The sequence below is a fragment of the Pipistrellus kuhlii genome, unplaced genomic scaffold (assembly GCF_014108245.1).
Source record: "Pipistrellus kuhlii isolate mPipKuh1 unplaced genomic scaffold, mPipKuh1.p scaffold_m20_p_14, whole genome shotgun sequence".
In the NCBI taxonomy this organism is placed as follows: Eukaryota; Metazoa; Chordata; class Mammalia; order Chiroptera; family Vespertilionidae; genus Pipistrellus; species Pipistrellus kuhlii.
The window spans coordinates 129502-155785 of NW_023425449.1; the positions used below are offsets into that span (position 1 = coordinate 129502).

Here is a 26284-nt window from a genome sequence, read left to right on the forward strand (position 1 = left end):
CTGGGGACAGCATGGCACACGGTGCCCACCTGCCTTAGGCGGTGACCCCGGCTGCCATTTATGGTGACAACCCAAACAAGAAGCACCGTGTTGGCCGGGGCCGTGCTGCCTCCCCCCTCACAGGGGACAGCCGTAAGGGGGCCGCTGGAGAGGAAAGGAAGGAGGGCGGCTGGGGTGCGCTGCCATCCCTCCCAGGCACGCATGAGGCAGCCAGAAGCCCTGGGGCACCCCGTGTGGTGTGGAGGTGGTGGGTCGCCCAGGGCGAGGTCCGGCCATCTGGGTGGGGTGCGGAGCTGAGGAGAGACACTGTGTCCCGGGGGCTGGGAGGCTGGGAGGGGAGCCGGCTCTAAGGGAGAAGCCACTGCCGCCAGCCCCTCTCACCGGCCCCGTAGGGCGCTGGTGACCGGCCAGGCGCGCTGGGAATGGGGCCGGGCGGGCAGGGACCTGGGAGGGCGGGCAGGGAGGCAGGGCGTTCAGATCGGCGATAACCCGGTGCGCTGGGGGGAGCGCGGGCCGCGCCGCGGGGAGGAGGGACAGCGCTCCGGAGGGGGGCCGCCCCCGAGCCCGGCCGGGACGGGGCGCGGAGGCCGCAGGCTGAGGCCTGGCGGCGGGCAGCCGGCGCCCGGAACCCCGTAAGCTTCGAAGGAGCGCCCGGCGGGCCCGCTCCGGATCCGGACTCGGAGGCTCGCGGGCCCGGAGGTCCTGTTCCGCGGGGCCCCGGGGCGGGCGGAGCTGCGGGCCGCGGATTCCAGAGCGGCCTCTCCCCGGGGAGCCCCCCGTCCCCCGCCGCCGGCGCCGGGGTCTCCGGGCCCCGCACGCAGAGTGCCCGCCCGGCTCCGGCTTCCCGGCCGGCGGTGGGCGCGCGGAACCAGCCCGCCCGCTGGGCCCGGGCAGGGGCTCCCTCGTCCCGCCTCAGGGCCGGGGCCCCGGCTCCGCCCCGCGGAGAAGGCGCTGCGGGCACCCGGAGGAGGGAAGGCGGAGGGTCCGGTGCGACTCCCGCCACCCTCCGTCCTGGTCCTCAGAGGCCGTGGGAATGCCCTGCTGACGGAACCGCTGGCTAATAACATTTCCTATAAAAACACATTTTTATAAATTTCAGAACGGATGGGAAAGGCAGGCAGAAACATCAGGGACCGGAGAATCGCGGACTGGCTGCTCCTGCACGCCCCCGGGGGGCCAGCCGGCCGCCCGGCACGTGAACCCTGACCTCCGGTTCACAGGTCGGCGCTCCGAGCCCCGCCCGCGTCTTCCCGGAGGAGCTCGGGCGGCGAGGGTGGGTGCGGGAGGAGATGCTGGGGGGAAGGACCTGCGGGGGCCTCGAGGGCAGTTCTCTCCCAACCGCCCCCGGCCCCCGCTCCGAGCGGGACGCGGGCGAGGGGCACCGGTGAGGAGCGGTCCCCGCCTGCCCACCCTGCCCCTGCGAGCCCGGGCGCGGGCTGGGCTGGTGAAGGCGGAAGTGCAGACATGGGGGCAGGCGGAGGCCCGGAAGGGCTGCGCTGCGGCTCGTCCCGGGCCCGCGGCGAACGAGAGCCCCTTCTCCGGTAACCCCGCGGCCCCTCCGCCCCGGCCCGCAGGGCCGGCTCCCTGGCCTCTGCTCTGCGCATGCGTGGCCTGCGGGCGTTGCCAGGGCGACGGCGCGTCCCTGGCGACCCGGAGGCGGCCGGGCCTGGCTGCAGTGCGCAGCCTCCGAGCCTCTCGCGCCCCGCCCGCCCCGCCCGCCCCGCCCACAGGGAAACGGTCGCGCGGCGATGACGTCGCGGGGGCCTGGCAGGGCGTCGCGGACTCGGGAGATGGAGGAAAAGGAGCTGTTACGGCAGCAGATCCGCCTCCTGCAGGGTGAGCCGGGCCGGGCTGGGGTGGCGCGCCCCTCTCTTCCCCTCACCTCAGCGGGGATGGTCTCCGCCCGCCCGCGGTCTCACGGCCGGGCCGGGCCGGGCCGGGCCGGGCGAGGGGCGGGGACCCGAGGGGCTCCGGGCCTGCGGGGTCAGCCCCTGCCCGGGCTTCGTCAGGCGGACAACGCGAGCCTCTCGGGCGCTGCGGCGGGGGCGGCGGGGCGGTCGCCTAGTAACCGGCGGGAGGCGGCCCCCCATCCCCGCGGGTGGGCGCGTCCCGGCGCCGACAGTGGGCGGAGGTGCCGGTGGCAAAGTCGCTCCCGCGAGGGCGGGGCCCGGTTTCCACGCGCCTTCCCTCCGGACATCACTCACTCCAGACCCGGCCGGCCCTGGCCTCGGTCTCCAAACTTTTCAGATTTCAGACCCAGGTCGGGCTTTTTATCCCTAACCCCGTCTCCCCGCCCTCAGGCTGTTTCCACAAAGAAGACTGAAGGACGCGGGAAGTGTGTATGGGGGAGTCTGGGTGTGCTGGCCTTTGTGGGTCGCCTCTTGGGCTTCCGTCATGCCTGCCCCAGGCGTCACGGGTCTGGGAGGGAGAGGGTGGTGCCTGGGGCCCGGGAGCCGGCTGCTAGCTGGGCTGTCAGCCCCCAGCCCCGGGCTGCCTCCTGCACCGGACAGTTGACCAGGGGCCTCCTTGGAAGGGCCGTGTGGTGGTCAGCCCACTGCCCTGGGTTCTCCCCGCTGGCCAGGCCTCGCGTCCCTTGGGGAGGACGCTGTGACATTCCTGTCGGGTGTTGAGTGCCCAGCGCTGTCTGTCATCTTACGCCCATTGCCCTGTGTAGCCAGCCTGGAGCTTGTTAAGGGTCTTGCCCCAAACCCCTCTCCACCAGCGGGCAGCCAGGGGGCCTCTGTGGCTGGCCGGCCCTTTCTTGCCGAGGCACTGCAGTATAGGCCTTGCTGGTCTTTTCATACTGAGTGACGTTGCTCTTTTTTTTTTTTTTTTTTTTGAAAAAATATTTTTATTGATTTCAGAGAGGAAGGGAGAGGGAGAGAGAGATTGAGACATCAGTGATGAGAGAGAATCATTGATCGGCTGCCTCCTGCACGCCCCCTACTGGGAATGGAGCTCACAACCTGGGCATGTGCCCTTGATTGGAATTGAACCCGGGACCCTTCAGTCTGAAGGCTGATGCTCTATCCACTTAGCCACACCAGCCAGGGCTTCAAAGGATTGTGGACCCAGAATAATATTCCCAGCAAAGAGGGAAGGTGATGCCACAGGGGCGCATGCTCAGGGTGGGCAGCCAGAAGCAGGACTGAAGCAGATCTGAGGGGAAAAGGCTCACAGGAAAGACATGAGGCCCAAGAGGTTCAGGCTGAAGTGTCGGTGGGTCTCCGCCAAGGAGGGGCTCAGGGGAGAGATGAGGTCTATGAGGTGCCTCTCCCGGAGACTGAGCCTCCGGGTCAGCCTGCGATTCTGTCTCCTAGGTCTGATTGACGACTACAAGAACCACCACGGCAATGCGCCCGCCCCAGGCCCCTCCGCCACCTCCCGCTGGCAGCCGCCCGTCTACCACAGCGGCAGGGCCTTCGGGGCGCGCTGCCCTCGTCCAAGCCGCAGGGGCTTCACCACCAGCCACGGGCCTGCGTGGCGCAAGAAATACTCCCTCGTGAATCGGCCCCCGGGCCCCCTGGACCCCCCTGGCGACTCCTTGGACCCGCCCAGTGATTCCTTGGACCCCCCCGGGGACTGCGCCTCGCAGCCCCCCCTCGGGGCTGGCGGCAGCCAGGACCCCACGCCCCAGCAGTATGTCCTGGAGAGGCAGGTCCAGCTCAGTGCTGACCAGAGCATGGTCATCAAGATCAAACCTCCGTCCCAGCCCAGCGTGGCTGGGGCCGCAGGTGCCCCCCGCGGCTCCTCGGCGGAATATGAGGACCCTCCTTGGAGCGACCGCCAGCCTCGGGGAGGGGAGGGCGAGCCCTCTGGCGGGCAGCGTCCGCCCGCGAAGCCGGGAAGGGCCAAGGGGGCCTACAGCACCGAGGACTGCCAGCTGGTCTGCCAGAAGGAGGCCGGCAAGCCCCGGGTGGTGAAGTCCGTGAGCAGCTTGAGCGACTGCCCCTCTGAGTCCCGGCGCACGGTCAGTGAGAGCGCCATCGCCATCAGGGCCCGCCTCCCGCCCCCCCACGCGCCCCAGCGGGGCAGCGGGGCCCTGGCCGCGAAGGCGAGCTCTCGCCCTGTGGCCAGCTGTGCCGCACAGCTCCTGGGAGACCGGAGAGCCGACGCCGGCCACCCAGACCAGCCGGCTCCCTCTGGCTCCGCGGCAGGCCCCACCAGACCAGCTTCCGGACTCAGGCAGGCCCCCGAGGCCTCGCTGCTTGTGTCCTGTCGAGCCAACAAGTTCCGGAAAAACAACTACAAATGGGTGGCTGCTTCGACAAAGAGCCCCCGGGCCCCTCGCAGGGCCCTCAGCCCCAGAGCCGCTGCGGAGAACGTGTGTGCCGCGGAGCGAGCCGAGAAGCTGCAGCCCAGAGCCGACCCGGAGGCCAAGCCCAAGAAGCCGGCCGCGGGCGCCACAGGGGCCCTCCGCAGCAAGTACACATGGAAGGCCTCCAGCCCCTCGGCCTCCTCCTCCTCCTCCTCCCGCTGGCAGGCCGAGGCCAGCGGCAAGGACCGCGCCCCCCAGCTCCCGCCAGTCCCTTCTCGGCCCCCCCCGGGGGACAAGCCAGCCGTGGGGCCCAGTGGCTTGAAGCCCCTCTTCAGCGAGACCCCTGGGCTCTCTGCTTACAAAGTGAAGAGCCGCACCAAGATCATCAGGAGGCGGGGGAGCGCCACGTACGTGTCCCAGCGCCACGGGTGCTGTGTGGGCAGTGGGCTGGGCTGGCACCTCCCTGCGGTGACTCAGCCGGTGGAAGGACCCGCCTGCCCTGATGGAGGAGGGGAGGGAAGCATCACTGCCCCTCCTGGTCTCTGCTTGGCTGAGCCTGAGTGAGGGGAGCTTTGTTGGTAGGGATGAGGCCGGGCTATGCTGAGTGCGGGGGCTCAGCAGGGGCGGGACTTGCCTCAGGCCCCAGCCAGGCAGGGCACGTGGAGGCTGGTGCCAGCAAGCCCGCCCGCCCGCCCGCCCTTCTGTTAGGGGAGGCTGCTGGGCAGCTTCCGGTCTGGCACGGTGTCTGTGGCAGGAGGCTCTGTGCCTGGCCGGTGCTGGCTAGACAAACGCAGGGTTGTAGTGTGTCTGCAGGAGGAGCTGTCCCCACTGGGCGGAAGGCTGCCCCACGGTGGCCACTTGTCCCCTCCCAAAGATGGCACGTGGCCTGGGGTCAGGTGGCTGCTGCCGGCCATGCAGAGGGCCTCCCTCTGCCATCAGACATGGCGCTGCCCCCTCCTCCCTGAGCACCCCGCTGCAGGTCCTTCCCACCGTCTGACCTTGGTCTTTGACCCCATCTGGGTGGTGGTGGCCTGTCAGGATGCACAGGAGGGAGCTGTGGGAATGGCGCCTCCTGTGGAGAGGGCTGGGGATGCTGTGGCAGCTCCTCTGGACACTGCGTCTCCTCTGCCCCCACCCCAGCTCCGCTGGGGGCTCTTGCCCTGCGGAGGGGCGGAGGCGGGGCTCAGGGATCGATCCTGGGATCCTCCTGCCGCTGCTGGGAGCCTGCAGGCCTGGCTCGGATACGCCCGGGAGGCCCGCCCGGCCAGCGTGCTGGCGTCGTCCTCCGTGGGGGCCTGTTGAGAGCTGCCGGCTTTGTCTCCGCAGCCTTCCTGGGGACAAGAAGAGCAGCCCCCCGCCAGCTGCCGCCGCCAAGAACCAGTTCAGCCTGCGGAGGAGGCAGGTCCTGCGGGGGAGAGGCGCGCCCGTCCCGAAGAAGACGCCCCCCAAGGGCCTGATGCAGGTCCCCCGGCACCGGCTGTGCTGCCTGCCCCCCGGCCGCGCCCCGCTCCCCACCAGGGAAGGTAGGAGGACAGGAGGGCCCTGCGAGGGCTCCGGGAAGCCTGAACGGGCCCCTGCTGGCCCAGGTGCATCCCTGTTGGTGGAAGGAGGGGGAGGTGGTGAGAGGTGGCCGCCCAGCCATCCTGAAGGAGGAGCGGGCTCCCCCGCCCGTCTGTCTGCGGGCCTGGAGGGTCGGCTCTGCCCTCTGAGTCACTGGTGGCTAGTGGCCAGCCTGAGGGAGGGCGTGGGCGTGGCCGGCTGTGAGGTGCTGGCAGTGCGGGCGGGCGGGCGGGGGTGGGGGTGGGGGTGGGGGCTGCTGGCACGGCGGGGCTCGTGGTGGAGGTCTGGGGCCGTGGGGAGTGGGCAAGCGGGAGGCAGGGCCACTGGATCCGCCCTGGAGACCCCAGGCTCCCCTGGTGCACCGGGTCCTCTGCCCCCCCCCTCCCCCCCCCGGAGCAGCGGGGAGTGTGGTTGCTTGCCAGGGCCCAGCGGTCGGCAAACTGCGGCTCTTTGGCCCTTGAGTGTGGCTCTTCCACAAAAGACCACGGCCTGGGTGGGTCTATTTTGAAGAAGTGGTGTTCGAAGAAGTTTAAGTTTAAAACATTTGGCTCTCAAAAGAAATTCCAGTCGTTGTACTGATGGCATTTGGCCCTGTTGACTGATGAGTTTGCCGACCGCTGTAGCCAGGCTGACGCCTGTGAAATAACGGAGGCAGCAGGGTTTGGGCCGAGCAGCGTGGCCCCGGGGAGTTCGATTGGGACCTTCGCCCACGGAGAGGTGGAGGCACCCTCCTCAGGGCTGTGCTGTGCCAGGCCAGCCGAGGGCTTGACCTGAGCTGAGGGCCGTGGGGAGCTGCCACCAGAGGGCGGCGTGGGCCCCAGAGGGAGGTGAGGGCAGGCTGCGGGGCTGGTTGCCCACCTGCCCTTCTTTGGCTGCCACGCCGTGTGCCGTGGCGAGTGTGGACTTGGTGGCAGGGTGAACGGGCACAGGGAGCCCATGTGGTGCAGGTGGGGAAGCCCAGCCCCAGCCCCACTCCTGCCTGCCGTGCGGCCAGGTGCCCAGCAGAGGGCGCACTTGCCCCTCTTATCCCTGGGTCTGTCTTTTTTCTGGTAATTGATTGCCTAATTTCCTATTTATGTGAAAGAAAGCAGATATCAAGTAATTTGCAGCAATAACCTACTAATGCGGGGCCAGTATCGAAACTCCCCTGTTCATTTCAAGTGGCAGATAAAACACGAATCCATAATTATCCTCGCAAATTGGATTGTTTTAAATAACCAAAAGGCTGCGGCCGGAGGCCGTCCCATCTCCCTGGAGCTGCTGTTGCGGTGTAATTGCCGCGTTCAATCAATTCCCTGGCATTAGAGATTCCATCACAATCAGCATTAAGCTTTATTCATTGTGATGGCTAAGAGCCGGGCCATTTCTCCTCTTTTTCTTAACTGGCAAAATTAATCAGGGAAAAGATTTTAAACATTTACCCCTGCGAAAGAGGTCAGCTCTGCCACTATATTGCTCAGCAGATAAGGGGCTAATAAAAAGAAAATTGAATTACTAATGATCACCAGGAACAGAGTGTATAAAACCTGGCAATCGCCGGTTCTGGGAGAGGGAGAATCAATTTTCCTGGGACAAGGTGTGCTCGTTTTTTATTTTGGCGCATATTATCAGCAGTTTAATTTGAGAGCGCGTAAGCAGGAGGAAACAGTTAGGGAATAATGAGCCCGGAGGTGCAGAGCCGCAGGATATATGCTGTACACAATTTATTTGGCACAACAGATAATCACTTTAATTGAATTCAGACTGCATTGTTCAGCAGGCCGGGCCGGGGGTGAGGTTCCCCCCTCCTCGCTCCCCTCGCTCCCGCCCTCCGGGGCCTGGCTCCTGGGCTGAGGCTCAGTCAGACTTGGCTGGGTGGGGGGCCTTGGGCCACCACGTGCTCCGGGAGCTGAGGGCCTCTTGCCTTCCTCTCTCCCTTTCCCCTGGGCTGTACCCTGGCAGCTGGGGGCGGGAGCGGTGCCCGAGGTGGGCCGGGCGCTTGCTGACGGTGGCGCTGGGGCCGACGCAGTCCGCGCTCAGGGCTTCAGGGCCCGCTCCCAGTGCCCACTCCTCTGGTCTCGCTGGGCCCAGCGCTGTCCCTCGGGCACCTGATGGCACAGCTGCCCCTGTGCCCTGAGCCTGGCTCCTGCTCCCAGGACGGCCCGAGAGCTGTGTTCCCGCTGCTCCGTGGGGCTGGCGCCCACCGGCCCCTGGGCCCCGGGCTCCGGCCTTCATGGCGACTCCTGCAGCCAGTGGGCGGCGCGTGCATGGAGGCCAAGGAGAAGCCACGGTGGGCGGTGTCGCCAGCTCCCAGAGGCCCCAGACAGGACACTGGCCATAGCCACCCTCCTCCGGCTCTCCTGGGCCCTCCCTCCTGCCTGTGGTCTGTCCTCCGGCTCTCCTGGGCCCTCCTGTGGTCTGTCCACTGGCTCTCCTGGGCCCTCCTGTGGTCTGTCCTCCGGCTCTCCTGGGCCCTCCCTCCTGTGGTCTGTCCTCCGGCTCTCCTGGGCCCTCCCTCCTGTGGTCTGTCCACTGGCTCTCCTGGGCCCGGCCCTCCCTCCTGTGGTCTGTCCACTGGCTCTCCTGGGCCCGGCCCTCCCTCCTGTGGTCTGTCCCTCCTGCCCCCAGGCAGGGCTGGGTGTGGCCATACCTCCATGTGGGTGTGGGTCTTGGTCCCCTGGGGACAGCGCAGATGTGACTGGGCGGCTGAGAGAAGACGGGCTGGCCGGGAGGCTGGGAGGAGTGCCAGGCTGGCAGGGCTTCCCGAGGCCCAGAGGGAGGAACCTGGGTGCGGGCGGGGCTCCTGAGCCAGCGCAGGCGAGTTCCGAGGTCAGAGCAGGTGTCCACTGAGCGCGACTGAGCTGGCAGGAAGGCCCCAGGTCGTCTGGCGCCAACTTCCTGCCCCACCTCCCACAGGCTGCCAGCCTCCCCGCCCCCGCCCCAGCCCTCTGCGCTCTCTGCTCCCTCCCTCTGGCGGCCTGGGAGGGTCTGCACGGACCCAGCACTGTCGCATCAGTGCTGCTGCTGGGCTCTGGGCTCTCGGGAGGCGGGGGGCAGAGAGCCACGCTGCTGGTTGAGTGATGGCTGTGCCAGACCCTGCGCCCAGGCCACACTCTCCCTGAGGCGGAGATGAGGCTGCGGGCCCTGGGCCTCCCCGTGTGGGCAGCAGCCTGCACCTAGGTGTGGGCCTGTGTGCCCTTGTGTGGCTTGCTGGGCACTCCTCCGGGGCTGTGCCCGGCCCCAGGCTCCCTGTCAGTGCGGGCTGAACACGGGGCAGGTGGGAGCAGGGGCACTTCTCTGTGTCCGCGAAGCCCTGGTGAGGCGGCAGCCCGGAGGGTGCAGTGCCGCCCTCAGCAGGGATCTGGTGCAGCAGGTGGGGAGAGGGCAGGGCTGGCCAGCACCTGGGAAAACCCAGGAGGAGTGCAGGGCGGGCTGCTTCCCAGCATCCGCGGACGAGGACGGGACACCCCGGAGCCCGGCCTGGGCCTGCGTCCTCCCGCCTGCGCCCCTCCTCAGCCTCAGCCCCTGGCCGGGAGCGGGCCGCCGGGCTGTGGCAGAGCTGCTGTGCCGCTGGCCACAAGCAAGTCCTGGGCCCTGAGGGAGCGGCCTGGCCTGCTCCGTGCTGGCTGCCACGTTCGGGGCTGTGGGGCTGTGCTCCGGGTGTCAGCTGGGAAGGACCGCTCCTGGGCCAGCCCTGTGCCTCCTCGTGAGCCCGGAGCTGCGCTGGGCCCCTTCCTGCAGCTCCTCTCGTTGTCCTTTCTGAATCCAGGGGTTAGGTGGCTACTGGGACTGCGGGAGCCCAGCAGGCCGTGGGGCTAGGGCGGGGCCGGGGGGCACCGTGCCTGCCCACAGTCCCTGTGAGAGCAGCCAGCAGCCCTAACCTCGAAGATGGGGCGCTACATGAGGCAGGAGCCTGTAGGGTGAGAAGGGCTGTTGGGACGCCTCCGGAGGAGGTCAGAGGCGGACGTGAGTGACAGGCCTGGGGCCCAGCTGCAGGACACCAGCACCAGGACACCTGCCGTCTCAGCTGCTCCAGCACTGGGTCCCGGGGCCTCACATGGCCAAGCTGCCTGCATCCGCTGGGGGCCACGGCCGTGTGTGCAGACCTTCTCCCTGCCTGTGACCGAGGCTCCGGGGTGAGCTGCCTGGTGCACTGGGCCTGCCTTTGGGAGCGGGAGCGCAGAGCTGGGGCCGGCTCTCACTGCAGCGTGCTCTGCCTGGGTCCCCCTCGCTTCCCGCCAGGCCGTCACCTGTCTTGGGGTACGCTCCTGAGCCTGGGTGTGCTGGGGCTCCCTGCTCCCACAGTGTGATGGGGAAGAGGAGGGCACCCACCCCCACAGCCTACAGCGGCTGTCGGAGCAGACCACCGGTCCACCCGACGGTGCGATCTGGGGTCGGGGCATGTGCGGTCCGGCTCCTGCTCTGACCCAGGCCGTGCTGCTGGGGTGGGTGCGAGGGGTCTCCATCGCCCGCTGACAGGCTTGACAGCGCGGCCCGGCGGGCTGACAGCGCCGTTGTTAGACTCCAGGTAGCGTGGGAGCGGCTGACACGTTGTTTGTCACGGAGCTGCCTGCCGCCGCCGCCTGCGGTGTGGGGCTCAGGTGACGCGGGCCTGTCGGCTGCCGCTGTGACTTGATCATGGGTAAGTGCTGTCAGGCTGATGCCGGTCGGTGGGACAGCTCGGCTGCCGGAAGGCGGTGCTGAGGGCCTCCGGCTTCTGGGCGGTGGGTGGGCGGGAGGAGCCGTGAGGGCGAGGCCCGGGCCGGGCGGGCTGCTGCCTCGTCCTCCCCTGGAGGCCCGGAGGGTCCCCACCCCTCTGGGAAGCTGTGTCCCCTTCGCCCGCGGGAGCCGGGTGCCCCCTCGCCTGTGAGCCGGGTGCCCCCTCGCCTGTGAGCCGGGTGCCCCCTCGCCTGTGAGCCGGGTGCCCCCTCGCCTGTGAGCCGGGTGCCCCCTCGCCTGTGAGCCGGGTGCCCCCTCGCCTGTGAGCCGGGTGCCCCCTCGCCTGTGAGCCGGGTGCCCCCTCCCCGGGGCAGCCCCAGGCACAGGCCAGAGGCTCTGATTGCAGCAGTGCTTTTCCGTTTGAAGTGCCGGAGCCGTCGGCAAGCTCAGGAGAAGCGAGTGATTTATTAGACTCATAAAAATTCATGCTTGCGATCCCAGCCGTCCCGTCTGAAGCTTGTTAGAGCGCAGTCCCTGGCAGCTCCCGCCGTGTTAGGGGGCGGGGGTGGGGGGGGCACCACGCCTCCTGCCTCGGCTGCCTCCGAGGCTCGTTGGGAATGGAGGGCCCTGCAGGCTCGCACGAGTGACTGGAGGGGCGGGCGGCAGGGCTTTGCTGTCAGCGGGCTCTGCTCTGGCAGGAGAGGCGGAGAGCCAAGCCTGTGGCCTGCGTGCTCCGCCCCTGCTGCCGGCGGGGCCAGGAGCACGGCTCTAGGCTGGTGGAGGGCCGCAGGGGAGGCGAGGTCTGCCGTGTGTGCCCAGCGGTCGACAGGTGTGGCGTGGCGTGGCCTCCGTGTTGCCAGGCTGGGCCCATGGGCGTGGAGCCCCGCCCTTCTGGGCCTGGCGGGCAGTCCCTCTCCTTGCCTGGGCTCCGCCTCCAGCTGTGCACCCGGGAGCGTCTTAGCCCGCCTTAGCCCGCCTTAGCCCGCCTCAGCCCCGGACCTGAGTGACGGGGAGCATGTTTGCGGGGCGGGGCCGGGGCCGGGGCCGGGGTGGCCTCAGACCAGGCTGAGCCGGACAGCCTTTAGAGCCCCGTGGCGGCGAGGTGGGCGGAGGGCGGACACGGGCCCGGCCAGGTGGCTGTTGTAAAACGCGACTGGCAGTAACTGGAGAAAGTGGAACGGTGCTGGATGGAGCCGCCGCGTTGGCCCGCCACCCCTCCCGGCTCTCCATGCCCGGCCCCCATCGGCATGTGGGGGCGACAGCTGGGTGCGGGGAGACTCGCGGTGGCGCCCGCCCCGCCCCCCGCTCAGCTGGTTTGGAGCAGTGGCCACGGCAGCTCTCTGCACCGACGCGGCTCTGGGCTCTTCTCGCTCGTTGAAGACTGGGATTCCTTCCAGGCTGGGCCCATGGGCTCCACGCCCATGGGCCCAGCCTGGCAACACGGAGGCCACGCCACGCCACACCTGTCGACCGCTGGGCACACACGGCAGACCTCGCCTCCCCTGCGGCCCTCCACCAGCCTAGAGCCGTGCTCCTGGCCCCGCCGGCAGCAGGGGCGGAGCACGCAGGCCACAGGCTTGGCTCTCCGCCCCTCCTGCCAGAGCAGAGCCCGCTGACAGCAAAGCCCTGCCACCCGGGGCTGGTGAGAGGGCAGTGAGTGCTGGGGGCCACTCAGACGGCCTGGGCTCTGGCGCCTGCCTCCCTGCCTGCAGTCCCAGCGGCTGCCCCGTGGGGGGCTTCCGGGGGCCTGCAGGCTCCTCCCGCGCCCACGGCGGGCGGGCGGGCGGGCGGGCGGGCGGGCGGGCGGGCGTGGGAACCAGGGCCCGGCGGGGCGTGCGGAGCGAGGCCCGCTGATGGATGGGCTCATACTCCGTCCCACACGGTGCCAGCAGTTTGTGAGGCTCGTCTTCCACTGCGGTAGTAAAGTTTTTAATTAGGAAAGCTAATGAGATCGATCAGTCATTAGAAGTGACCTCTGCGCGGCGGGCGGAGGCGGTGTGTGCGGGCCTGATAACGTGCCGGCCGCGGCGGCAATAAAGGCGCAGAGGGTTTGATCCGAGTGAAGCGTGCCACGGGGATACATCATGCGGAGAAAAAAATTGGAGCCCTGGGAGTCTGCGATGAAGGGAATTAAACCAGCGTCCTAGCTAAATAACGTGATTATCCACACAGACCCTCAGCCGGCGGGCCGCGGGCGGGAGGGAGGCCTCGCCTGGCACAGGTGCCCCCGGCCTCTGCCCACCCTCCCCACCCATGGGCTGCCCGGCCGAGCTGCCTGGTGTGGGCGTCTCCGGGGAGAGCCCTGAGGAGTCCTGTGCTGGGGTCTGGTGCTGTGCAGGCAGTGGGGGGCGGGGGAGCCGCCTCAGGACAGCTGGGCATTAGCTTAGTGGCGTGGCAGTGCAGCGGCACCGAGGCAGTCGGCCACCCAGACGTGCTCCTCGAAGCTGTGGGGACATCGCCAGCATCAAGTGGAAGGGAGGCGGGCAGAGCAGGGCCTGCAGGTGTGTGAGCCTCAGCAGGAAGAAAGCCAGTGTACGCACCCTGCATAACCCAGACTCGGCCAAGTACACAAACCTGCACCCCCAGCCTCCCGGACCCTGGGTGCAGCCTGGGCTTAGGGACATGGGCGGTGCTGCTGAGGGCACCAGCGCGCCCCCCCCCCCCCAGCATCCCGGGGGCCTGCTCAAGGCTGAGGCCTGCGCCCAGCTCTTCCTGGAGCCCAGCTGCTGGGCTGTGGGGCGTGCACAGCCTCGGGCGCCGGGCTGCAAAGTCCCTGCCGGCCTCCACTGACCGCCTGTCGGTTTTCTCCACAGCCTCCAACCTGAGCGCCCTGCCGGCCCCGGCCACCAGCAAAGTGATCAAGACTCGATACCGCATCGTAAAGAAGACCCCGGCGTTGCCATTCAACACAGTCCCCTTCCCCCAGTCCCTGCCTTCCTGGCGGACCCGGCGGCTCTCCCTGTCCAGGTAGGAGGTCCTGCCTGGGATCCTGGGGCTGGGCGGGAGGGGCTCAGGGCTGCAGGGGGCCTGAGGCCGAGGGCACTGAGCTTGCCACCGGTCTCCAGTCTGCGGCTGGCGAGCCATCTGCTGGCCCTGGAGGCTGCGGTGCCCCGCAGGAGGCACTGGCGGTGAGTGCTGGGCCCTGAGCAGCCCTTTGGGACCCGTGGCCATCTTGTCGGCTGTACACTGACTGCTGAGGGCGGAGGGAGGCCTCAGCCCGCCCACGCCACCCGCCTCGGCTGAGTGTGGTGTCGGCTCCTCTGAGACCGCCTGGCTCGGGCTGTGGCCAGAGGTGCTCCCTCGGCCTGTGCAGATGGCACACAGCCTGCCCTAGGCACGGTGCCCGCGGCACCCGTGCTGCCCACAGCCCTCCTCCCGCCCCCGGAGCCTCAGGGAGCCTGGCCTCGCCTGCCGCTCCGGGGCCAGAGCTGGGAGTATATTTTAAGTTAATTTTACTTCACTTTTTGTAATATTTTTGTTTTAAATAGATTTATAAGCATCTTGAGGGCTATTTCTACAAATTTATGAAGATAATTTTCACTCTCTCGATAAGGTTAAATTTACACCTGCTATTTCCATATTAATTCACAGTGCTAAGTGGGTCTAATTTTCTTCCGTTCTTCTGTCTGGTGCGCATGGCCTTTTTCCTAATGCAATTTCCCCCTCACTAAATCACTGTGATCGGGAGTCAGGATCGAGCTGAATTACCTTAAATTAATTTACTTAACAAGAGGTCGTAGTGAATGAGGTTCAGATTTATTGGTTCTTCCTCCTGCCTCTCCTCGGCCATAGGTATTCCCGCCCACCTGCTGGCCAGGCCCCGCCTCCGGGGTGGCCCCGGGGGCCTCCCCTCCCAGCCCCTGAGCACCAGGAAGGGTTAGGCTTTGGTCCAGCTGGGGCCTGATGGGGGTGTCACTGAGTAAGTGGCCAGCTCAGTGGGTGAAGGTTACTGGGGGGGGCGGTGGCTTCGGGCACCCCAGCAGTGCTGCCCTGCTCCTCAGCGGAGCTCCAAGCCCTTAGGGTGGCGAGCAGCCTGGCCCCGAGGAGCCCGTGTGCCCTGCGGGGAGGTGTGTGGGCTGCATGGGGAAGGTGGATGGGGCTCCCGCCTCAGTTGCCTTGCTGTCTGGATGCCCTGGCTCCTGCAGCCTTGGCGTGGCTCTCAGGCCTCAGACCCACCCCTGTGGGAGGAGGCGCGTGGGGGGCTGTGCTCAGTGGGCCTCCCTCGCCCTGATTGCCTCCCCAGGCCTGTCTATCCATCAGCAGGGACCCGGGACACAGCTGAGCGCAGAGCCCGGGCCTGCAGGGTGGGTAGTGCAGGGTGCCACGGACTGAGTGCTGCCAGGGGCTGGGCTTCTTTCGCCAAGGTCACCTGCGTCCTGGCCGGAGCTGCCTGCTCAGCACCGCGGCTGCTTGCCAGCTGCCCAGCCCGTTGGGCGCACGCCGGGCTCGGCTCGTCAAGGCAGCGGGAAGGGCCTTCTCCAGGGCCAGTGGCCAGTCTGATGCCCACCTATCACTGCCTTCAGCTTCACCAGAGGAAGGCTCTGCAGCCGACTGGCAGTGGCCCAGTCCCCGACCCCTTCCCTTGACTGCTGCCCTGTGCAGCTGCAGGCCTGAGCGCTCCAGGCAGCCTACGGCCCGGATCCGGAGCCACAGGAGCTGCCGGGCCCCCAGGACTCCAGACCACTGCTGCCCAGACTGGCCCTGGTGCTTGGGGTCTGCCAGGCCTGGGGTCCAGGGGGCAGCAGAGGGCACCCCAGGGCTGAGGCTCCTGAGCGGGGTTGCATGCTTTTGCTGTAAGATTTGTGGGTTTGCCTGCGTCCTCGCTGGCTCCGGCAGGTTCATTAATCTGACGGAGGCTGAAGTGTGACTTATATCCCTAAACCGCCTGTCGCTTCCTTTCTTCCCAAATTCATTTGATGTGAAAGTGGGAAATAAACAGCCGCGCAGGAGCCGCTGCGCCTGAGCTCTCCTCGGGCTACAAATGGGCTGTCACGGCGCTGCCTCGCCGGCCGCTTCATCTTGTTCCACTTCGTGTCTGTGCGGATCGGGGGCTCTGGCCTGAGGGTTTGGGCTGCCGTTTCGAAGGCTCTGAAATGCTTCTCCAAAGTGGCGTCTCGTTAAGGAGGAGCTCAGCCAGGGACGTGCAGGTCCCCCGGAGCCAGGTCCCCCCCCGCCCCGCCCGGCCCCTTGCCGGCAAGCACACGCCCTTTGGCGGCCAGCGAGGCCGAGGCCGGGCGCCGTCACAGGCCCGGGCCGGTGGCTTCCTGGTGCGTCGTCTCAGCTGCGCAGGCTGGAAGCCTCGGGTCGGCGCCAGCCCAGTCCTCCCGGCTGCACACGGCCAGCTCCTCGCTGAGCCCCTCCTGTGAGGACCCTAAACCTTCACGGCCCACTCTCACCCCCTCATCCAACCCTAGTCACCTCCACGGCCCCACCTCCAGATTCCATCACACCCAAGCGGGAGTTTGGGGACACCAGTCCGTCCACAGCAGGGTGTCCTGTGGTGATCAGGCCGTGGAGCTGGCTCCCACTGCCCGCTGCCTGCCTGGAGGCGGTGTGCACGAAGGCCCAGCAGGCCCGCCGGGTCCGTGGGAGTGCCAGCACAGAGGGCGCCCCGACGGAGGAGGCACGTGGCTGGAGGAGCCCACAGCTGCAGAAGGCAGAGCAGGGTCGAGTGCAGGGGCCGGCCCAGCCCCGGAGCCTGCTGGAAGCCACACATGGCAGTGCCAGCCACCTCATGGGGCATCCGGCTGCCCATGGTTCCCCGAGGCAGACCTGCTCTATGGCTGCTGGCCTCAGTGGACCCAAGGCTGCCCCTCCGCCTGTAGTGCATGGTGGGCAGTGGCCCCAGGAAGAGCCTCCCAGACAGCGGGGCTGCCCGGCGGGAGGGCAGGAGGCGGGGCCAGGGCCGCGGGCCGGGGCAGGGGAGGAAGGATGACGGTGTGCGCCCCGGGACTCGGGACTCGGCTCAGGCCCTGTCCCTCTCCTGATAGTTTGTGCACTTTTTGGGGTGACTGTTTTGATGCACGTTTGCACTTCACTGGGGTCGCTGACCGGGTACACCTGGTCCCCTCTGCTCCTCACACCCCCTCTCTGTTTGCCCGATTTCCGGGGAGAGTGGAGACTCGGTGCCCCTTGACCAGCACTGAGTGTGGTCCCGATCCGGAGTGCTGCCCCACCGCTGGGGTCATGGTCACGGTCACGCCTCTCCAGCCTCAGCCCTCTGTCTTTGGGGAGCAGAGCCCAGTGCTCCGTGCATGCCTCTGGGCTGTGGGTGTGCGGGCGGGCGCCGGTGTTGGCAGGCCGGGTGTCGGCCCAGCCCTGCGTCTCCCTGGGTGTCACTGGCCAGCCTGCCTTGGTCGGTGTCTGTTCGCGATGCTGTGACCCAGAGCCCGGTGTACCCTGCAGGGGCACGGCGTTCTCCGAGCCCCCGCCTTCCCTCCCGCTGCACCAGCCACTCCACAGGGCCTGGCCGCAGCTGGGCGCTCGTGTCTGCCCCTGTGTCTGTGCTCTGCGTGGTCGCTGGAGCTGCCTCCGCGCCGAGTGCGGTGGACGGGCCGCCGCCGTGTGCACAGGCTTCTGTGCGGCTGCCGGGCCGAGCGCAGGCCTGCGGCCGCCAGTGCGAGGTCACGTGGAGCCGCCGCCTCCCACGGCCTCGGAGCCTGTCCGCGGCGGCTGTGCCGCTGCTCCTCAGTGTCCCTCCACCTGCCCTGGCGCTCGTCTGGTTCGGTTTGTGTCCCGTGACCTGGCTCTCCCGCGACACGCCTCGGCCTCTGCCCAGCCCAACTGGGTGGGCGGTTTTGTTTCTGGCAGGAGCGAGCTCACCACGGGAGCCAGCCCTCCATGTCCCTGCCGAGCCGGCCTCCTGCTCGGACGAGGCCTTGCTTCCTGGCAGGAGACTGCGGTGGGTGTGCCCGGGCTCAGCACCCCGGGGCCCCGCCCTCAGGGTCTCACTTGCCTGGTCTCCGCCGCATCCCGGCCTGCTGCGGGCCTGCCCTGGGACCTGGAGCCCAGGGGGCAGCCTGCCCGGCCCAGGCACGTTGGTCCCTCACCAGCCCCGTGCCCGGCCTGGTCAGAGCCTGGCTTGCTCCGCTGCTGCCGACGGGGAGCCGGCCAGAGCGCCTGTCCAGTCCCTCTGTCCCTCGCGTGGCGGATCGTGAGGGAGCAGGAGGGACTTGGAGCGGAGCTGCCTGAGGGGACAGGGTGAGCGGGGTCTGAGCTTCGGGAGAGGCGGGTGGCGGGGTGACCCCGCGGTGCTGAGGCTGGTCTCCGGGCCGGTGGGTATGGCTCCCCAAGTGCCGTCAGAGCTAATGTGATGGCCTCGTGCCGCGCTCGTTTTTATAATTCTTTATTTTATGGAACAGGACAGGGAACTTAGTGACTTATTACTATTCATTTCGCTTCAATGCAGTAAATATTGATTCAGTTGGGGGTTTTCAATTTAAACTGCTCGGCGATTATATAAAATATTACCGCCTGTGAGATTATGCTTACCGATCCCTTCGGCTGCTCATTAGGGAAGGCGTGCGCGGCAGCCTCTGCCTCCATCACCCTAATGGATGGCCGCGCCGCCATCCTGCGCGGAGGAGCGGCTGCCGCGCGGCCTGACAGCCGGGATGCAACTCTTCATTTGGAAGCCGGTTCAAAGCGCCCGCCGGGGTTTATTATTTCTGTCGGAGGCGGGCAGGCCTCTCCTCACCTGCCTGGCTCCTGCAGGGCCTGAGGGGGGCCGGGCTCAGGGGGGTGCAGGGCTCAACCTGCACCCCCTCTGGGTCTGGAGGGGCCGGAGGGGAACAGCCCTGGGGCCCGCAGGGGGCCGGTGGGTGTTTCCTGACAAGGAGCAGGTCGTCCCCGTGGTTTGCCCGGAGCAGCTTGGCTCTGACCACAGGAGCCTCGGAGGTCCCTTTAGGTTGTCCCCGCGGGACACCAGGCCTCGGCTGAACCCGGGCCTGGCCACGCCGTGCCAGCACCGAGGGCCTCGTGTGGCCACGAGGGTGCCCCAGTGTCCCTGGGGATGACGAGCAGATGGCGCTGAGAACACTGTCGCCTCACAGCCCAGCACCATCTTCAGCTCCCCTCCTGGTCCAGACTGAGTGTGGTCCCGTCCACGTCAGCCTCCAGCCTGATTGCCCAGCTCCTTTCCCCTCTCGGGGTGTGTGTGTGTGTGTGTGTGTGTGTGTGTGTGTGCCGCGCCCAGGGGCCTGGGACCACGCCAGAGGGCTCCCCGGCCGTGGCAGCCTCAGCGGCCTGGCCCCTGCCTCGTCCCAGGGTCACTCTGGGGTTCTCCGGCCCCGAGGCCCAGGAGGTGTGGCAGCCCCCACGGAGGCACTGGGCCTGGCCGTGTCTGTCCCCTGCGTGGCTCTAGTGTCCAACCCCCTCTGTACCTCCCCCCTCCCTGCCGTGTGTCCGTGTCCTCCGAGAGGGGGCTCTGAGTCCCCTCTGCAGCTGCAGATACCCCGTGGGGCCAGGCCAGGGGGCCCCCGCCTGCCCTTCCTCCGGCCACCCTCAGCTGGTGGGCAGCCCTCCGCCAGTGGGACGGCCTGGCTCCTGCTGAGCCTGGGGGGGAGCCGAGCCAGCGGCAGGTGCAGGTTTATGTTCCTGACTTTCCCGCAGTCAGCAAGGTCCCCGCTGCCGCCCGCGCCGAGCGCCCCGCGGTGTAATTTGCGGCGAGTGTCTGCAGGGCCGCGTCCACTTCCCCAGTCAGCACTTAATTGGCAAGGCCTTGATTTAGCACGTGGAGCCTCCGCCGGAAAGATGCGTGGATAAATCACAGCCGACGCCAGAAAACAGATATAATCTCAGCGTTAACTGCATTAATAGTAGCAGGAGCCGAATTAAAAAGGCCATAAAGCAACGGCCAGGGCATAAATGATGGCCGGCCTCACCCCTCTGCGCTCCCTCTTTCAGCCCCTCCCACCCTCCCACCAGAGGCCCCGCCCACCCGGTCCCAACCCTGACACCGCCCCCTCCATCCCTAGTGGTAGGTAGGGCTCCCTGAAGAATCGGGCACCTTGCGTCGCCAGCTGCCACCCACTCTGTGCCCCTTGGGTGGCCCTGCCCGCAGGTGCTGGCCGGCCACGTGCCAGCCACAGCAGTGCCGCCTCCGCCTCCCCTAGGTGGCCTGGGCCCTGCCTCCGCCCGCAGCCGGGAGACTTCTGGAGGAGGGCGTTGGGTGTCTGTTAGGTTGGCACCACTTGACCACCACGCAGGTCCCAAATCACTCGCCCTCATTTTTGGGGTTTCCTCCGGTGGGACCGCCCCTCCAGGACAGGCGGGGGTTGGCCGGCAGCGCCTCCGTGTGGCCCCAGCCGGGAGCGCTGGGCAGCTCGGCGGGCTCCCTGGTGGGCGGGCGGTCCATAGGTGCATGGCGGTCTGTCTGTCCGTGCTGGCGTGTTTGTGCTTCCTGGTCACCAGCCCGCACTGCCCTTTTACCAACTTCTCTTTCTTCGGCTTCTGCTTTGCCTGAGAATTTTTAACAGGATTTTTACGTTTCTGCCTGTCATTCTTTTCCGCCGGTGTATTGATTTGCTTAGAACAGAGGCACCTCCTCAGGGTTACGTGGGTTCAGTTGTGTTTCTTCAGTGCTGTGGCTCCATGTTGACCTTTTATTTAAAACTTTAACCTGCTGGGAATGGGTAAGCTGAGGCTCACCCAGGCCGGCTGCATCCTGACCTCACGGGGTGACTGTCGTAAGGGTCACGGGGGAGGCGGGGGGCTCCAGGCGGAGGGGCAGGGCAGAGCAGATGGTGGCTGTGGCTGGGGGTGAGGGGCCCGGCCCAGAGGGAGCTGGAGAAATGGGGTGCAGGCAGCGGGCCCTTCCCTGGAGCCCAGCAAGGAAGGGGCTTGTCCCGGTGGGTCAGGCCTGGTGGCACCTCAGCGGACCCGGAGGTGAGGACAAAGCTCAGAGAGGGCCCAGGGGGACGGCAGCCTGTCCGGGCAGCCGAGGCGTCTGCAGACAGCTCGCTGCCGGGCTTCTCGGGCCGTGGCCACAGGCTCACACCTGTGGGCTGGGTCCTCGCATCCTGGGGTGAGGCTCAGCCCGCACGAGGCATCGGGATGGGGGTGAGGGTGCTGTGTGGATGGGCTGCAGGCCTGCGGGCTGGCTCCTCAGGCGGTGCGGATCCCACCGGGACTGTCCCGGGAGCGGGGAGCAGGCGGGGCCTGGCCTCCCGGTCTTCCCGGGAACCTTCCGTCCCTGGCGCGCCCGCGCGGAGCCCTGCCAGGTGCTGTGGGCTGCGCCTGGCGGTGGCTGCCTCAGGAGCTCCCATCGGAGCAGGGGACGGTCAGTGCAGGCCTGGGCTGGGACAGAGACAGGGTGGAGAGGGAGCAAGGAAGGGCCACAGGCTGAGGGGGTGACACTGCCCCAGCCCCTCTGTGCGGCCCCTCGCGGGGCCATTTCGGCCAGTGATGCCTGGTTCTGCAGCTGCCGCACCGAACACCAATAGCGCCGGCTGGAATGGACGTTTAAAGTGTCATTTTGAGGAGAATTTTGCTTTCCGTCTGGTTGTTTATGAGGCTCTTACAGAGGGAGCTTGTAATGCTCCATCGATCGGAACACCAATCGCGTGGCTGTGAGCACACGGCCCAGCCCTCGGACAGAGCCCAAGAGTGATGGACGCAGGCAGTCCGTGTCGCCCGCCACGGCATGTGGTGTGGCTGGCAGGGAGCCGGGAGGGTCCTCCGCTCCTTACCTGGCAGAGGGGCCTCCCTCAGGAAGGAGCGGCAGCGGGGGCCTCCCAGTGACCTGCGGGGCCAGCTCCCAAGGTCACACAGCCCCATGCTGCTGTCCCAAGGTGGCGGGAGAGAGGGGGAGGTGGCCCAGAGAGCCAGGCGGCTGCAGGGGTGGCCCCTCACCTCCAGGCTGCAGAACCTCTGCCAGCACCGCCCTGCAGACCACCCGCAGGGCCTCCTAGGGAGGCCTGAGCCGCTGGCTGAGGGGCTCTCGGAGGGTGCGGTTGCTCCGAGCTCCAGCCACTGGCTGCCGGGCAGGTGGGCACAGCTGCACCGGCCCTGAGCGGGCCCAGGAGGGGCGGGCGGGCCGTCAGCGTTTCTGGGGAGCTCGCTAAGCTGCAGCCGTCACGGTGGCGCTGCCTGACCTACTTGGGATTTGCTGTGCGGAGCCGCCTCCGCTTCTGCTGACGGCGCACTCCCTGCGCCTCCACCACGCGCTCCATCTCCTGAAACTGCTTCCCCGCCTGTTTTCTCTGCTCCTCGCCAGCCTGCCCCCCCATCACCACCGCCTGGGCTGCCTGGCCACTCCCTACCTCTGCCCAGCCCAGGGCCCAGGGGGGTCGGAGGTCACACTCCACCTGGGAGCCAGGCTGAGCCCCTGCCGGCACGCCCCTGCGGCCCCGGGTCTCCCTGTGTGCGGCCCGGGCCTCCGCCCCCCCCCCCCACACACACTGGTGCCCCTGTCCCGGGAGGCCCCGCCCTCGCCGTCCGAGGAGGTGCCAGGTGCTGGTGGGGCTGGTGCGCTGAGCTGCGAGAGGCCTGGGGACCCGGGGTTAAAGGAGCAGAGCGGTCTGTCCTCGGCGTCTGCCCGGGGTGAGCCTGCACACCCTGCCCTGGCCCCTGGCTTCGAGCGCAGCCTCCTGTCCTGCCCGGCCCCTTCGCCCTCCGGTCCCTGCCCTGGCGTCTCCCACTCCGCTCGGCACGGCCTGGCCGTCCTGCTCATGGCGGCGAGCCCAGGGCCCCCCAGGGAGGGCGCGTGGCAGCTCTTCTCTTTAACCCTGCGTTGGCGGGGTGTCTGCTCCCCGTTCCTGCACTTAAAATGTTCTCTCCCCCCACCCGTCCTTTCTGCCCCCGGGGTGAGGGGAGCCCAGCCTCACCGGTGTAGTCAAGGTTATGGTGATAAATCCTGGCCATTGTCACTTCATTCGGAGTAAATTGGCTGCCGCTTTCGGGCTGAGGGAAAGATAATTTGCTGTAGTATTTCAAATGGATTAGAAATGGATTTGAAGGGGAAGTTCATGCCTCCTATTACAAAGGCGCGAAAGAGGACCCTCTTAAGGCACAGCTCCCTCCCTGGCCTTCATTATCCACGCCTAATACCTTTCCTATTTCCCAGCGTTAATGAAATTTCCCCGTGGCGCGGTGTGGGCCAGGCCGGAGGGGGAGCCTTGGATGTGAGGCTGCTGTTGTAGAAAAGGAATTACGGGCCCTGGGCGAGGGCAGGGGCGCCGGTCCGCGGCCTGCTATTATCTCGTTAGCTTCCTCTCCGCAGCCTTCCCACAGGCTGTCCTGGCCACCTGACGCCCGCCCGCCATCCCAGCCCTGGAGTCAGGGACCCGCCGGTGAGGAAGGACACAGGTGGTCGGGCACGGGCAGCTGGGCTTTCCCCAAGGCCCTGGCCAGCTCTCGGCCAGTTCTGGGGTGACCCCCCTCCTCGGGGCAGCCTCCTGCAGCTGCAGGGACTCCGTTCCCCAGACCCCGCCGGCCCGGCCCGGCCCGGGGCTCAGCCGAGCTGCCCTGGGACAGGGCCACAGCTCCTGCGGGAGGTGGGAGGTGCGGGCCGCCCCGCCCAGCGGGGGCGGGTCTGCGGGGAGGGCTGGGCCCGGAGAAGACTTCCCTGCAGCCTGCCCTCTCTCCTCACCCTGGGGCCTGGCTGAGGTCTCAGGAGAGCCTGGAGGGCTGGCTGCCCCCCCCCCCCCGAGGGTGCCCACGCGCCCACCCCCCGCCCATCCTCGCCTCTGCGGGCCCCTGGGCCGGGCCGGTCCCTGTACAGCTGTGCGGGGACTTGGTTTAATTAAGGGAAACGGGGTTAAGTGCTCCAGGCGGGCAACCTCCGTGCCTCTGCAGGAGCTGGTACTTACTCCGCAGCTTCGGTCCCAGTGCCAGCCTCTCCCGAGGGCCGGGGGCCGAGAAGCCCCAAGCTTGCAGACGGAGAGGGGCGCAGGCTGCATGGGGGGGTGGCGGCCACACCCAGGAGCAGGGCCACTGACCCAGCACCTCAGTTCTGGGTGCTCGGACGCCCCCAGGCCTGCCTGCCCGCCCACACTCATCACATCCCCTTTAGGGGCGCCCTCCCTGGCTCCTGCGGCCCCCGTGGGGTTGGGGTCCCTGGGCGAGTTGTGGGGCCTCAGCAGGGCTTGAGCCGCACCCTCACCCTCCGCCTCCTGGCCCCCTGGTGGGCTGGGGCCTGGGGGAGAGGCTGCCCATGCTCCTTGGCCAGGAGGCAGGGGCGCTGTGTCTTAGCTGATGTGGGATTAAGCTCCATTTGCGTAAATATTACTGTTGGGATTTGTCCTGAGGCAGGTCAGCCGGACGCTTCAGGGCCCCGCGCCTGGGAGCCTGTGGCCGGTCCCTGGGGGCCGCGGTGCCTGCGGGACGACCGCAGTGAGGGTGTCAGGCCTCCTCCCAGGGCCCAGGCGGGCCTGGCTCGGGGTGTGCCTGCTGGGGGGAGGCTGTCCCTCCCCGCGACCCCTCGGGCTCACAGAGCCTGCTTGGTGGGTGGGAGCAGGGCACAGAGGCCTCCCCCTGGGGCCTGGGGCACTGCTGACTGGCATCTCCCTTGTCGGCAGGTCCCTGGTGCTAAATCGCCTGCGCCCGGCCCGCGGGGGCGGGAGAGCCCAGCTCGGCTCCCCGCGCTGGCGGGACAGAAGCTACCGCTGTATCGGAGGCGTGCTCTACCGGGTGACGGCCAACAAGCTCGCCAAGACGCCCAGCCGGCCCAGTGCTGAGGGGGCCAGGCCCCTCCTGCGGACAGGTGAGGCCCTAAGGCCCCCCGGCCCTCGCTCCCAAGATGTTCCTGGCCCCCTTCTGAATGGGTGCTCCCTTCTGAATGGGTGCTCCCTTCTGAGTGGGTGCTCCCTTCTGTGTGGGTGCTCCCCCTTCTGAGTGGGTGCTCCCTTCTGAGTGGGTGTTCCCTCTTCTGAGTGGGTGTTCCCTTCTGAGTGGGTGTTCCCCCTTCCGAGCGGGTGCTCCTTCCAAGTGGGTGCTCCCTTCTGAATGGGTGCTCCTTCCGAGTGGGTGCTCCCTTCTGAGTGGGTGCTCCCCCTTCTGAGTGGGTGCTCCCTTCTGAATGGGTGCTCCTTCCGAGTGGGTGCTCCCTTCCGAGTGGGTGCTCCCTTCCGAGTGGGTGCTCCCGAAACCCCAGCAGCATTCACCACTGCTCAGTGCCCACAGAGCCTCATCGCTGCCCGATGCTGGGCGAGGGGGGAGCGGTCCCTGATGCCCGTGTTTGCTCCTGGACACGGGCACGAGCAGGTGTGGTGGGCAGGGCTGGCGAGGGAGCACGGGGCCCGGAACCACACTGGCTCCGCCTCCCCCACAAACAGGCCGAGCAGGGGGGATGCTTCGCTTACTGTGCATGGTACCTCGAAAACGCCTCAGTTTTGTCCCACTTTTACCTTCTGCCAGAAGAAAGGGCAGGACTGCAGGCGGGTGGGGCCGCAGCACCCAAGGAGGGGGCCCTGCGTCCAGCCCCGGGGAGGCCCCAGGTGCCACCTGGGGAGGCAGGCAGAGCCCAGGGAGGGCCGGTGCCCGGGCACTGTGGGTGCTCCCTTCCTCCGTCAGGCCACCTGTAGGATAGAATTGTCACTCCTCACAGCGTGGTGGCCACACTGCACCTGCTCCCCAGATCGGCCCTCCACCCTCTCCCTACCCCTAGCCTCGGGGTCTGACCACCGGTCCCGGAGGCCCCTCCCCACAAGTTGCCCTGCAGGCTGCGCTGCCACCTGCTGACCAGCCTCGCGGCCTCTGAGGGGCGGGCCCTCGGGCAGCTTCTCGTGTGCCAGGAGCTTCGGCTCAGCAGGAAGGAGCAGCCTCTTGGCCCTCCCCCGGCCTCTCCTGTCACCGTGGCTTCTGGGGTGCAGAGCTCAGAGCCTGTCTTCCTGGGGCAGACCCGCCCGAACCCTGGGGCCAGGCCCTTCCTTCCTGAGCCCAAGGCCTGCCCTCCACAGTGCCCAGCCCCAGGGCCGCTCCCATGTGCCCTGGCCTGAGACCTGGGTGCACCGGTGTGGCTGTGACGGGCACCTGGCTGGGCCTCGTGCAGTCCCGGCCCCAGAGCCATGGGTCCCTGCGGTGGGACAGAAGCCCGTCCCCTGCCAGGGCCACCGTCTCGGCCAGGCTGCCGGCTGGCCCCAGCCCCAGAGCAGGGCAGTGTGGGCAGGCTCCTCCTGGGCAGGTCTCAGTCTCTCAGAGCAGGGCAGTGTGGGCAGGCTCCTCCTGGGCAGGTCTCAGTCTCTCAGAGCAGGGCAGTGTGGGCAGGCTCCTCCTGGGCAGGTCTCAGTCTCTCAGAGCAGGGCAGTGTGGGCAGGCTCCTCCTGGGCAGGTCTCAGTCTCTCAGAGCAGGGCAGTGTGCCCAGGCTCCTCCTGGGCAGGTCTCTCACCCGTGACCTGTGACCTGTGACCTGTGACATGCCAGCCGCACGATAGCTTCTTTGAGGTCACGGAGAGCCTGACTGCGCCCCGCACCCCACCCCTGCCTCCCTCCCTCCCAGACGCCACTCCCTGGGGCTCCCCCGTCACCAGAGCCAGGCCAGGGTGTCAGTCTTCCCCCAGGGGCACTGTGCCCGGGTGCCCTCTGACCCGGAGCCGGAGGAGCCGGAGCCGAGCCGGAGGAGCCGGAGCCGGCAGGGCCCTGAGGGGGTGGGGCTGTGGCTGCCGCGTCTATTTTGGGAAGATCCTGGAAGCGCGAGTTCTCTCGAAGGCTCTGCACCTCCTGCTCCCAGGTCGGGTTTCAGCTGAACTTTTCAGCGCCTCTCAGCGCCCCCGGCCCCTCACACCAGCTACTTGATGTGCATTTTTAACACCCAGAGCTCTGGGAAGGTGCCTCCTGTGCCTGGCAAAGCGCCGAGCCCACACTGCCTCTCCGAGAGCAAACGTGGGGGA

General features: G+C 67.8%; 1 protein-coding gene across 2 annotated transcripts in view; it reads left to right on the top strand.

The window, feature by feature from the left end:
• The first annotated feature begins 1650 nt into the window (after positions 1 to 1650).
• ZC3H3 (zinc finger CCCH-type containing 3) overlaps positions 1651 to 26284 on the top strand; it is a 35459-nt gene continuing 10825 nt past the window's right edge. The window contains exons 1-5 of one of the 2 annotated variants that reach the window (XM_036437435.2): positions 1651 to 1836; positions 3321 to 4665; positions 5585 to 5781; positions 13270 to 13423; positions 23974 to 24158. In XM_036437435.2, coding sequence (XP_036293328.1) covers positions 1749 to 1836; positions 3321 to 4665; positions 5585 to 5781; positions 13270 to 13423; positions 23974 to 24158 — 1969 coding nt within the window. In that variant the 5' untranslated portion in view covers positions 1651 to 1748. The remainder of the gene's footprint in view (positions 1837 to 3320; positions 4666 to 5584; positions 5782 to 13269; positions 13424 to 23973; positions 24159 to 26284) is intronic. The other variant, XM_036437434.2, reaches the window with a different exon arrangement.